Source organism: Plectropomus leopardus, chromosome 21 (genome assembly GCF_008729295.1).
Source record: "Plectropomus leopardus isolate mb chromosome 21, YSFRI_Pleo_2.0, whole genome shotgun sequence".
Lineage (NCBI taxonomy): Eukaryota > Metazoa > Chordata > Actinopteri > Perciformes > Serranidae > Plectropomus > Plectropomus leopardus.
In genome coordinates, this window is record NC_056483.1 from 23,817,967 (window position 1) to 23,832,301 (window position 14,335).

At 38.1% G+C, this 14,335-nt stretch overlaps 1 protein-coding gene across 1 annotated transcript in view; it reads right to left on the minus strand.

Moving 5' to 3' along the window:
- LOC121960524 (reversion-inducing cysteine-rich protein with Kazal motifs-like) overlaps window positions 1-8,857 on the minus strand; it is a 91,702-nt gene extending 82,845 nt beyond the window's left edge. The window contains 1 exon segment of the mRNA XM_042510269.1: window positions 8,682-8,857. Within this exon segment, the coding sequence (XP_042366203.1) occupies window positions 8,682-8,754 (73 nt within the window). The 5' untranslated portion in view covers window positions 8,755-8,857.
- Window positions 8,858-14,335: the final 5,478 nt, after the last annotated feature.

Below are 14,335 nucleotides of genomic sequence, written 5' to 3' on the forward strand. Positions count from 1 at the left end.
GACTCTGTGTAGAGCCGCAGCTCAGCTCATGTTTATCTTGGTTATGGAAACTTCCATCACTGTCACAGGATTTACAGTCAAGGTATGTCTTTACATCTGCAATTTCAACTGAATTTGGCTTTTGCGCCGCAGCAGACTGCAGCATCAGTGGGCCTGGCTTATTATGTATTGATGGATGCACATTTATCAGACATGTAAATTCACAAGCTCACAGGATACATGGTGTTTTACTTAGCAACACAATGCTAATTGTTATTTAAAAGTGTGCTGTTTACAAGCTTTGGGAGTAATAGATTACATAGAAAAGCGTTTTATAATCAGGAATCGTAAAGAGGCAAATTTATTCTGTTTAAGTTACAAGAAAAAAGATGTAATCAGATTACTGATATAGTATATGTATTAAAATTTATTATTTAATAATAAAAATATTAAATGTTCCTGTATTTGATGCTTGGCAGATGTTTATCTTGGACCCTGGCTAGTAGTACTAATAAAAATGATAATAACACTGACAATTGTAACTATTATTGTTGATAATTTACTATTATTATCATTATTAAATTAGTACATTGTGACCAAAAAAGACCTATATATACAGGTATGGGTGCTGTATAAATATGGTAAAAGTATTAAAATATTCAATCCACAGATGAATGCACACAGTCTACTTTCAGAAACTGTGACTTGAAAGGAGCTGACAGGACTATAGTGAATTGATGATGTTGCATCGGTACTATATAAGGATAGAAACTGTCGCACAGTGCCACTACAGTCATTCCTGGCTGCAATGGCAGTGCAAAGACACCGAGAGCACAGACGCGTGGAAGACCTGGAAATGCTGACCAATCAGAGCAGGCTGGGCTTTTTCAAGGGTGAGGATGAGACGAAATAGATCCATGGATAAAAACAGGCGCAAAAAAACTAAGTGTTTATACATAGGGTGAATAAAGGTATATTCAGGCAGACATTATGAGGGAATATATATATATATATAATTAAAGCATTAAAGCATCTTAAACATGTTCTAGTAAAAACCCCAAATACAAGTATGAAAATTTGCAGAATATGGGACATTTAATAGCCAACTGAGTCATTGTTTAACCATACAGACTATAGGTTTTGCTCAATTTTGTAGCAATCGAGAATACACTTCATATACTGTGAAACACACTGTATATAACAGATTCAGATCAAGTGCAAATTATTGCATTTCATTTCAGTCTCTGGAAAATGTCTGACTCACTGAGTAACCAGTCACATGCTGACCAGATGTAAACTAGGTAATATACAGACACACACCAGCCACACATCCACCAAACCTCCGGAACACCTAAATCCTATCAGAGACAGAGCAGATGTCAAACACAAACACACACACACACACCTCCAGATGGTAGAGTGTGTCCTGCCCCCTCATTTCATATTCAGTTAGCAGAATCAAAGGAGGATGAAGGCCTGACCTGCTGTATCCTGTGTGTGTAATGGGAAATGACATAATGAGGGGCATATGGCCACATAGGGGGAGCTGAGGAGGGAGAGAACGGAGAGGAGTGGGGAGGCAAAGAGGAGGAATTCACTGATAGGAACACTGTTCAGCATTTCAGCATTCAGTCAGGTGTTTAAATGTACATACATCTCTATCAGTTGACAAGTGAGAGGCGAGCCGAGCTCTGGCAAAGTCTCACTCCTGACGGTGATTCTAGTTTGCCCACATTTAGGACCATATGCACAAAGGATTGCTCTGCTTTTGCAGCCATTAAATCTGTGCAAATGAGAGAAAAAGATAGCATGCGATCCACAAAGTGTCCTGGGTGTGCATGTACCATTTGCATGTATTTAAAAGAGGGATTATTGAAATATTCTACAAAAAATTACCCCTTTTCTATGCAAAAAGCCTTGTTGCAAATATCATCTAATTCACAAAGACCAGCACTAATTACCACAGGCAGTAACAGTGGTGCTATTTAACGCCATTGAGACCAGTTTATTGAATATTCCATTTGTAGTTTGTTTGTTGTGGTATTGACTAATCACGTTTGAGAGGCATCTAAACAGTCTGTGTGGAATGAGAAAATAGTGGCCACTGAGCGATCTCAGAACCCATCGCCTTAACTGCCTTCATATTGCAATTCTGTTAGCTAAAGACATGAGTGAATGTTTCCGTACACACTGCACTGGAGTAAATAGTGCCTACTTCTCTAGAAATTGAATCAAAAATTCTGCATCAAGCAAGTTTCTGAAAGAGCATCACCTCTGACAGAGACCAAAGAGCAAAAGAGCACAGATTTAACCACATAAGCAAAGGTCACAAATCAGGGTAACACAGACAGAAGCTGTGTGGTAGGAGGCTGGCATGGAGAAATAAGAGAAAAGACAGGCTGATGAGACACTGTCATGCATTAACTCCAGTCCAGTCTGCTGCCGTCTGGGACACACACTCAGCAGTGCTTCAGGAAGTCATTTGTTCTGCAGCAGCAGCATGCACACCAGCCTCACACTATGTGTGACTTTGCCTCTACATCACACCGATTGTAGCCAGTCAGCTGGAGTGTCTACGACAACAACAACTCCAAACTATTACCATTCAGTCATTTCTACTAACAGAACACATTGTCTTTTACAATTATTGTAAATGCAGCACAACAAGAACAATATGGAATTTATTTTGGTTATCTTAAACTCGATATGTTTAATCCCCTTGACTCTTTCTCCAAAACCAAACAATGAGCTGACACACTTCTCTTCAAATCTGCCTTCAGTCAGCCCATTCAGATTAAATGGAAAATAAAATTGTTACAGCTTGAGTTCAAGTCTTGTATATTGCTTCCAGGAAAGCATTTGTTTCAGATGAATTCATTTTGGGGGGAAAACACAGAGATAAACATACTGAATACAGTTTAAAGGCACTGAAGAAGACTTTCAGGAAATGAGCAGAAAATAAAATTATACTGGAATATCCTTTTACTTCTTTCTAAAACAACAAATAGTTACCGGGCAGATGATTCAGAGAATACTAAACATCTTGACTGATTCAGCCTGACATCAAAATAAATCTGAGAGGAATCGGCGGTGGATGAAGCAGTCACTCATTTTTCTTAAGTTATAGCCCAGTGTCAATTTCAAGTAAAAGTCCTGCAATCAAATACTTAACTTTAGTTAAAGTATTGTGAGCAACATGTGTCAATGGTATAAAAAGTTAAGTATTTATTAAAGCCCTAAGATACCAACATTTCAAATGCAGAAAGTCTGAAAATCCATTACTTCCACTGGAATCACTACAATCATAGGATCTACTCGAGGAGGCAGAGTTAATCCGTGTTCCTTGTAGAGTTCAACTTAGGCAAATTCTGAAGCACAAATTTGTGCCACTGGATAATTGCAAGACATCTTGACAATGGTGTCCTTTGAGTCCAAAACAGAGGAAGCTATGGTAGCTTATTGGCAGAGCAGCACCATTCACTCTGATTTAACGCCCTCTGTCAGGGTAAAAACGCTTTCACAAAAGAGGAATGGTTTGCTGACAGGAGTCAATTGAGGAAATACATTTTTTGTATAACCTGAAACTTACTGAATTAGCAACCAGGCTAAGCTAACAACTTTGCTAACTAAGTGTTCGCTGGCTTGTTAGCTCTGTGAACTTCTCTTCAATTTTTTTGAATTAAACAAAATGTCAGGAGAAAGTAAACAGAACAGTAGATGGAAAAAAGAGAGAGTCTGTGGCAGCTACTTTTTTAGCTTACTGTATTGTGCTGCATTTACTGTTTAGTTCAGTATCACCTCTCTCATCGACCTGGTTTCCAGCACTGATAACACGAAGCAGTTTTCAAGGAAAAAACTCTGATGAAGCCACTGAACTGCTGCCTTCAAAAAGCAGCAATACAGTCAAGAGCACTCACTTCACAGGAGAGTGTGGCGACCAAAAAGTCCCACAGCACACCGACCAGAAAAAAAAAGGGGGTCTCCAACTGATCTGAACTGGACAACATGACAGCTCCCCCAAAGTGTAACTTTTCAATCAGGATCGCCCCCTGGTGGCTGTCTGCAGTATAGGTCATAAAGCCTGCCCCTCCATGTTAGTGAGTAAGACATAGGTGAAACTAAAATCTCAAAGTACACACCAAATAAATTGTTCCCGAAGATGGTTTCTGTCACTGAAGGTAGTTCTCATCATCCTGATGTTTGTTCAAGTGTTTATTTTTAGGACAAGTTCTGATGAGTTATTATAAAATACAAACGGGTGGAAAATCCATGCGCTCTCATTCAATGGAGCTACTCGTGATTGATCGGATTGAGGTGTTTTGGCGGGAAATCCCCCACCACGGATATTGCTACTGAGCAGAATATGGCTCTCAATCACCATCACAAGATGGCATGCCCATATCTGGAATATTTCAACCTCAGTTAAGCATAACGGGGGAAAGCGAGGGCGGGTCCATCTTTACATACAGTCTATGATTACAGTGTACAACACCTACTGAAATACACCATATGCTACCTGCTCAGGTACACTGTTCACCACCTGCTCATGTATACTGTATACTTCCTACTATGGCATACCATACATTACCTGCTCAGGTACACCATATGCTACCTGCTCAGAGACACTGTGCACTACCTGTTCAGCTGCACCTGCTCAGGTATGCCATAAACTACATGCTCAAATACACGGTAAACCTGCTCAGACAAACTGTACTCTACATAAGGTACACCATACACTGCGCATGTGTAGTTCGACAGAAAAAAAATTGTACCTACATGCACCTGCTCACAACAAGGTCAGTGGATTATCTTGAGTAACTGGGTCATGTCTTCTGGTAGGAGACTTTGTTGTTGAGTTTTTCTTTTTTTTTTTCTGCACTTTGAGCAGCAAAAGTTGAGTGCCATCTAGTTACATTATGTTGTAAAGAAGGCAGAATATCTCCAACACTCAACAACTCGTACCAAAACTATATAGATTGATAAACAGCACTATGGGTAAGAGGTAAATATGTGTTTTTGATTTTGGGGTGAACTGTGCCTTTAAATTGAATGATGACAGAGAAACTTAGGTTATCTTCTTAACCTGACTGGCACTGTGGTGCACAGCCCCCGACCCTGACTGGGAAGCTTATGTCATTGTTTTGGAAAAGCTCAGTTTACCCCATACGCACGGAAACACAGAGCTGGAGTGTTACACACTCTGTTATGTTCTGGGAACAGAGCTGAACCTGAGAGAAAAAGGTCTTATGAATTGAATTGGCTAGAAGTGGACGCACTGTAAGACAGCCCAGATGTTAGCGTGTGGCTGTGATGTGTTGTGGACAGCTGTTGACACCAGTGTGTTATCAGTAACCCCTCTGAGTGAATTCAGATATGTAAGAGTTAACTTGACTTTCTTGTAGGTGTTAAGAAAATAGCTGCAGATGCATTAGAGCAGGGATACTCAACTTGCTTTGATCAGGGGCCACTTTTGCAAAATGACAGGAGGCCAGAGGCCAGTTGCAACAGCCCCATACATGTTTCTAGGATTTTAGGACATCTCTAGAATTTTAGGACATTTCTAGGATTTTAGGACATTTCTAGGATTTCAGAATGTCACTACGTCATTTTAGGACATATAGGGACTTTAGGATATCTCTAGGATTTTAGGATATTTCTAGGAGTTTAGGATGATTCAAGGATTTTAGGATGATTTTCGGAGTTAAGGACATTTCAGGGAGTTTAGGACATTTCTAGTATTTTAGGATGTTTATAGGATTTTAGGAGATTTCCTGGATTTAAGCACATTTCCAGGATTTTAAAATGTTTCTATGTTTTTTAGGATGTTTTTATGATCTTGGACATCTCTCAGATTAAGGAATCTAGGAGTTAAGAACAAAACAAGAATTTTAGTACTTTTCTAGGCTTTTAGAACATTTCTAGGATATTAGGACATTACAAGAATTTTAGGACATTAATAGGATTTTGCAACAGGCTGTAAGTTGAGTATCAGTGCATTGAAGAACTAATGGTTTATGCTTAATAATAATTGTGGTGTTGATGAAACTGTTGATGCTGACTTCTGTAGTAAAGTGGCTTGAGCTCAGTGTCTCTGGGGAACACAGTCACTGGAATAATCTCAGCCATTGCAGTTTTATAGAGCTTATTGCCCAGAAAGACAAACTGTCAACCCAAGAGCTGCCCCTTAATCCTCATATTATTTCACTGGGTGTATTTCTCCTTCTTTATATTTAGCCTAGACAAAACACTAGCAATGGGTTGCTGGTTGTAAAACATTATATTTTATTGTCAATCCAAATATCAGTATACCAAGGGATGGCCAAGAAATTTAACTCTGCATGCTGCACTTTAATCTTTGTGTTCACCAAACTATAATTAGGTTTGCAGGACTCAGGCCCATGGCTGCTCACAGTGGACACGAAAAGAAAGGGGCTGCCGTTCGTCTCCCTCCTTCCCCTCCTCTTCCCCTTCTGCTTTGAGGAGTCAAATTGGTTCCAGATGCATTCTCTCACGGCTAGCCGCCATAACCAAATCACAACATGAAAGAAACGCAGACAAGTTTCGCAAAACTCGGTAGAGGAAGTATGGAATGTATGGAATTTCTACACAAAATAAGTGTAGGGAGGAAGTTTAGTGAAGAGGCCATTATCTTTGTAACCGGATGATCACTTTCCCACATGGTGCTGTATGTTACACCTTTTTAGATATTCGGAGACCTTTATTACCGTCACATTGGGAGACAATGTGCACCCCAAATGAGGATCTGAGAGCTGTGTTTCTTTCATGTTCCTGGCAGATGTGTCGGAGAAAAAAACTGTACAAAGTAATATTTAGCCAGAGCAAATCCACATCCTGCACCCATATGGACTCAACTTCAAAGACCTACCCACCAGCATGTTAGACCAATTTATAACCCTGCCCATGGAGCCCCTCCGAACAGAACGCTCGCTAAAGGAGGCTGGGATACACACTGGCAAAAATAATATTACAGAGAGACAACAGCTGAAGGTCTCCTGAGAAGATGTCTTACCAAATGGCTCAAAAATGTAGCAACAAAGTGCAAAGTGGCAACGCAATGTTGACTCGGGCAATTAACAAGTGAAAGCAACTCCACGGCCTGTTTTCCTACAACACCAACACACACCCCTGTGTTTGTAGAACAAGTTCTAGTGCATTAATTAGCACCCTGAAAAGCTAATACACTAGTCAAACAGACACATTTGGCTCCCATGCTGTTCTTACTTTAACCCTTTCAAAACCGGATTGACATTTCATTGTGCTATGTTCAGACACCTTAAGCAAGCATTTAAAGCTCTGAAACCTGAGAAAATTGTTTTGATTTATTATAATTATTATTATTATTATGGGGGATTGTATGAGTATCTAGCTAATACTTGGGTCATAATGTATATTTATTATTATATCTATTTATTCATGTATCTTTTTCACTTTTTAGAGATTATTCACTGTTTTGTTTTTGTTTGGGATTTTTTGTTTGTTTGGGGGTGGGGGGGCGGCTTTGTGTGCATATCTTGCCAAATTTTGGGTCATAATATATAAGGTATATCCATTATTATTTCTATTTATTTATTTTATTTTTTGCATTTTTTACAGATTATTGCTGCACTTACTAAAGCTGATTTTAATTAGGGAATTATATGGGAATAACGCTTAAACACGAGGAATTTATGGGGATAAATGTGTTTTGGAGGTTTTGGGGTGGATGCCGAGTTGCAGCAGGTCCTACAGATTCGTTAAATGTCTTAACAATTATTCACAAAAGCTGTGTATATTTGACAATAACAAAAAGGGTTGAAAATGCTAAATCGTTCATAGTGTTTGCCATAGCAGTAACGATCCGTATTTCCCCGGCTATTTGTCACAGAAGGAACCGAGTAAATGTACTTTCAAAACCATCAAAGTCCAGCAGTCAAATAAAGCAAGAGGGAGCTCTAATGTCCTCCTCTTATTAACTACGCTACGGTTGTCCTTAAAACTTCAAAAGCTCATCCGAGACATTTTCCTGTTCTCAGAAAACGCTAAACAGGATGCTAACCCCATACGTCGCGTTCCTCGAGACGGGCAGAGCGTCACGCTAACATTAATACCAAAAACACATTAATTTACCTTCGCTTTGCTTTTTCGCAAAGATACCGACGTAAAAATAACCACTAAAAACCTTGCGAGCATAATTAATATGTATTCTGTAATTCGGTTTGCAATAAATAAACTAAACATGACTAAAATGGAACTTTTACAATTGTTCCCCCCCGTTATTCCCACAGTCAAATCACACCTAGACACTCCGTGGTGGGCGGTAGCTAGCATTTTGAACTAGATAAAACGTGTGGGTTTTATTGATAAAAGAGCAAACTGCTGGACACCTCCTAGCCCGAATTTACCAGAGGACTTTTATGATTCATATGAAATCTACATTACTAGTCTGCGAGGTGCTCAAACTCACTAATAAGCAAGAGAATGTCACATTGTGAAGTTTGTAAAGGAGGTTTGGTTCACTACATAAGAGCGGAATGTGACGAGCCAACAGAGTGCCAGCTGTCAGTGAATCAACAAGTTAGTCCCGTGCACGGGATAAACGGTTTTACGGTGCAATCGTACACAGTTTTGGCATTTTTTACAAAGTTTAACAATGCCGTAGACATGGACAGATGACATATAGCTGAAAGAAGACAGAGACTCACCCTGAGCTCGGAGCGGCTGGCTGTAAAAGTTTACGGCGAGGAAGAAACTGATTATCTGGAAATACACACGCATCTTATTGAAATCCTAAAGTGCATCGTGGACAAGAAGACTTTGAAAACACTGATGCCGTGACATGCTCCATGAATCCCTGTTAACTCTCTCTCTCTCCCTCTCCCTCTCTCTCACTCTTTTTCTCTCTCTCTTCACAGTCCCCGGTTCTGTGTATGGACCGCAGAGGACATGCGCAGAACGGAGAAACCGGTTAACGGTGACCACCCAAAGGCTTTCTCAATGAGGTCTACTGTAGCAAACATTCTGATTAAATTCCAGATGAAAGGATACGAAACTGTGAGTTTTAAACACAAATATGGCCCTAATAGTCCTAGAAATTAGCTGAAATCTTTGAAATCTCGTAAGATCCAAGAAATGTCCTAAAATCCTAGACACGTTGTAAATCATAGACATTTTCTGAAAATCCTATACATGATGAAATCCACGAAATGTCCTAAATTACTGGAAATGTCCGAAAAAAACAGTATAGATGTCCTAAAATCTTAGAAATGTCTTAAAATCCTACAAACTGAAATCATATATACACACACACACACACACACACACACACACACACACATATATATATATATATATATATAATCCTATAAAATCCTAAAAAAAAAAATTTAAAAATCTAACATTTTTGAAACATCCTTAAATCTTTTTTTCTTTCTTTTTTTCTGACATCTCACTTGTATATTTTGCCATGTTAAAATCAATTTAGGATGGCAGTATCCATCACTCTGGTCCAAACTGAAGAAGGATCCTATTGTCATTAAATGTGATACAGATATTCATGTTGTCCAGAGGATGAATCCAACGGATATTGTTGATCTTTTGACTTTTCCTCAAGTGTCACTATCAGGGTTCACACCTGTAGTTTTGAGTAAAATATCATAACAACTATTGAAAAGATAACCACTGAAATTTGTGTCAGCCATTCATGTTCTCCTCTGGATAACAGCCTAACTTTGGGTGATCCTCTGACTTTTCATCTGGGGCCATTGTCAGAACAAAATTTTGACATATGTCACAGGATAGGTGAAAGTTTTGATCCAGAACCCCATTATTTTTTTAAAAATACAATAATTAATTTAGAGGAGTGTGCAGCCTTAGCAGAGATATTTGCTCACTGGTTTCTCCTGGCAATGTGCGAGTGAGAGCGCAGAAGACAGAGAGGCTGCAAGGGGGAGAGCTGACCAAAAAAGACAGCAATATTAGAGATGGATGCACATGTTACACCCATACACCCAACACACAGCAGCCAGTCAGTCAGTGGTGATATTAGGCTGGTCTTAGTTAGTTGAGCCCATTAGATTTGTGTCTGACTTAATCCCGACTTGCTCGTCATGCAAAATTGGACAATGATAATCTCGAGAGATCGAGGAGGCTGCATTCTTCAGAGCCAGGTGCTGCAGTTCCTCTCCAACAACTTCAAGACCCACGGCATGATGGAAAATGTCTCGCCGTCACCCGATCTAACAGCTTGGTTTAGATATCGACACAATAATATGATGTTTAATATGAACTTTTCATTTTTGTTGAACTGGAGAGAGTCTGACTTAATTTGTCTGATTTGGAAGTTCATTCAGGTAACAGAATACATGCTGTGGCTGATGGTGAAGTTCTGTAGTACACTAAATATCACAGATTATAAACGCTACACAGTCTATCGTATCTTAACATTGGACTGTTTCAATTACTGAAGTATTAAGCAACACAAAGACTCTTAAAATAGGATCTGCACAGATGTGTCCTGACTATATCTGACTGATCTTTAATGAAAGAAATACAGGACAAGAAGTTGTCTTGTATTTCTTTCGTCTGTTTGTGACTGTTATTTTTTTCAGTTTATTTTTGTTTTGGGGGGGACATGTCTGCTCAGCTGATTTATATACAGTTGCAAACTATTATGATGCAGATTCACATCCACTCCTCTAGGCTGCTCTCCTACACCAGGGTCCACGCCAAAAAAGGACTTAGTGAAAAAACAATTAAAATCAGTTTCATAAATATTTTATTGGTCGTAGGGGGAAATTGTGATGTTACAACATAAAAAATTATAGAAAGTAGAAATAAGAGATAAGAGGTACATTTCAAAAAAGTAAAATAAAAATATGTGCATTATGCTTCAATTTCACACCAGTATTAAAGAAAACATTTAAAAATGTGAAATATGTATAATATGCTAAGTATGTATGTAATCACATAAACACAGCCTGAGCATGGCTCATTTTGCTCATGCATTTAATTAGGTCAATTGACACTTACAATGTTCATTTTGTATATAAATCATCATTTAAAATGAATATGCATTCATAAGTAAGTAAGTAAACAAATAAATAAATAAATGAATTAATTAATAAATATTACTGAGTGAATATTAACCTCTACACTGCTAGTACAAATTTCTCATAATTACAACAGCTTTTAATGCTGTTTGTGAATCGAAATAAGATATTACCACTATTGAAAAAATACATTTTTTTCTTGAATTTTTTCATTAAAAAAGTATTTTTTAAAAGCTAAAAAAGCACTAATATCCCATAGAGGTGTGTTGTACAAGTATTTGTAAAGTTGTTATATGTTCAGAATACACAGAATGCTCCGACATATTCGTTATTTCTACAAATCTGCTCTTGTGCTTGTAACACCTACACCGTATTGCAGCTTTTCTGTTGAGGCACTAAGTTGAGGTCAAAATAGATCAAACTTATTTGAAACAAAAGAGAGGAAACAATGATCTTTCACTTTGACCAAGGTGCCTCTGTTAGCTAAACCTAACCCCATGTGAGATTCAGGAAGTGAAGCTCTGTTAACAAGGTCCTGTATTTTGTACATCCATCATCCACCCCAACTGCCTTCCTGCAACTATTACTACCATAACATCTTAGACTGAAAAAACCTTTCCACTCAACGTAATCCGGGCGGTAATTATGCTTCCCTCAATATGTGCCTGGCAGCACAAAGTTTATGAGAGCATCATGTCTGGGAGGATTGCACATAGTGTTCTTGGCTAATAAGCATAGTTAAAGCATGCAATTAGTCAGACCAAAAGGCAAAGCAATAATAAATAAATACAATTATATTTATGGTGAGCTTTTTCATGGCTAAAAGAGTTTGCAGAGAGTCTGCAGACTTTTTTCAAGAGACTGCTCAAAGTAAAGGTTTGCAAAAATGTTTTAGAAAAAAAAGTTTTAAAAAAAAAAATAATTAAACAAATCAATGTCTTTCTTTGTTTCATGAAATGTTTTTGTTTAATTTTGTTAAACTGATTTGTTAAAAATCATTTATTTGACTCTTCATTAGATCCACTCATGATGTCCATGAGCAAGCGGCAGGGGCGTAAATATAAGGCAGGCAGTGAAGTTGCACTGGGGGGGGCAACAATCTGTTAACCAACAGTATATAAAGATGGACAACATGACAGCTCCCCCAAAATGTGGCTACTTAGTCTGGATCTCCCCCTGGTGTCTGACTGCAGTATAGGTCATAAAGCCTGCCCCTCCATGTTAGTTAATGAGACATAATCCAAACTAAAACCTCAAAGTACAAGCCAATACATTTTTCCCAAAGATTGTTTCACTGAAGGTAGTTCTCATCCCTGTAATGTTTGTTCAAGTGTTTGTATTTATGATAAATTTTATGATAATTTTTTATGATAAATTAAATGATAAATCATAATAAACTCTTTAAATAAGTTTTAAAGAGTTATCATATTATACAAAAGGGGATTTTCCGCCATGACTGACAGCTGTGACAGCCAATCTGTCCATTCACATTCAATGGAGATGCTCATGATCGGTCAGACGACGGTGTTTTTGGGGAACTCCCCCCACCGTGGATATCGCTGCTGTGCAGATGCAGGCTTTCAAAGACATCACCATCGCAAGATGGCAACGCTCTTATCCGGATATTTTAACCTCACTTCAGCATGGCAGGGGTAAGTGGGGGCGTATGTCGTCTATCTTTATATACAGTCTATGGTGTTGACTGGAAGGGGGATGCTTGTGAGTCATTCAGATTGTGTTTCACCTCTGTTCAGAGAGGAACGTTTGTTTAATTTAAAATGTATGCCATCAAAATGGCAAACCCACCTGCACCATAGTTTTCATTTTTTCTTCTTTTTTTTGTAAAGTTGTCTGTATATGAAGAAAGCTCATCACATTTCCTGAAGATGCTCTATTTTCATGCAAACTGAATATTTCTATGACTTTTACCTTCACTGTAGGCTATAAATTAACTTTCTGTTATCATTAACAATAATCTGCTAATTTGTCTGATAATTTGTCAAAGTTTCAGCATGAAAAGATAACCATTCAGGTGAGACAGATATGGCAGGTTGCCAGTACACCCACCCAGCGATAGGAAGTGTTGTTTTCCAGGGGGCCCTCCCAGTCTGTCACCTCATTGTCCCTCCTAATGCCATGTCAGCGGGGCCAGGCGGCTTTTTGTGCCACACAGCCGTCAAACGGCGGGGAAATGTCTGTCCAGGGAGACATCCTCTTTTGTAATGGGTCAAAGGTCGTGAGTGAGGAGGATGTCAGGGGCTGGAGTCAGCACTTTGGCCCCATGTGGCTACATCATGCTGTTGACAAGCATGAATGGTGAGGGGCTGGCGAGGGAGGGCCCACTGGCAGCAGAGAGGAGGGGAATGAATCATGTATTCATGTAGATGTACTGAGGTCATCTTGGACAGACACACAGTCCTTTGAGTTTAAAACATATGACATAGTACTCTGTGTACTACAAGGTACTATTCTATCACCCCTGAAATAGAATTTACTATTAAATCAAATTGCAACTTGTCACAACTCATATAACAATCCACTGTAATGTACTCATCTGCATTATCTTAAATTCATTAACTGAGCCTTCATCAGTCATCAATTTAGAAAAAATGTTTAACTTTCAGTTGTTTTAATGCATTTTAAATACATAAAACTATTTTAACTATATTAGAAATTATATTGCAGCCACATTAACTGCATCATTATTCATTGATATTACTCAAATGTAATGAGTTAATAGTTCAAATTCAAAACATTTGTAAGTGGTATATTTTACAGATTAAAATATATTATTTTTTCTTTCATATTAAGTATATTTTAAACATACATGAAATAATTAGATCAAATGGCTGTACATATTTGCTATGTTACTTACTTTTTAAAGTATCCCTACCACATATTTATTGTTATTTTTTCAATTCTATATTTAAGTTATTGAGTGTTGCTGTACTTGAGGCTATTATTCATTTTAATATGTCTATAGCATGTTTAATATTTGCACCAAAAACCAAAGCCAACTAAATTCTTTGTATATATACTGTACTTATTAGCTTTAACATGTGCTGGCATTGATATTTACTTGATTTGTCTGAATTATTACACAAAATGAAGTTAGGATTCCTCAGATCATTATTAATAATTATACAATGTTTTGAGTATATGTAACATAGCTGCCTAGGATTTGCATTATATTAATTTTTTGGAGTAACAATGTCACTTATTTTAAGTCAGAGTGTACTTGTTACCTAATCTCTGTACCTAAACAGATATCTACATCTATATGTATAAGAGATCTCTGTGCAACAGGA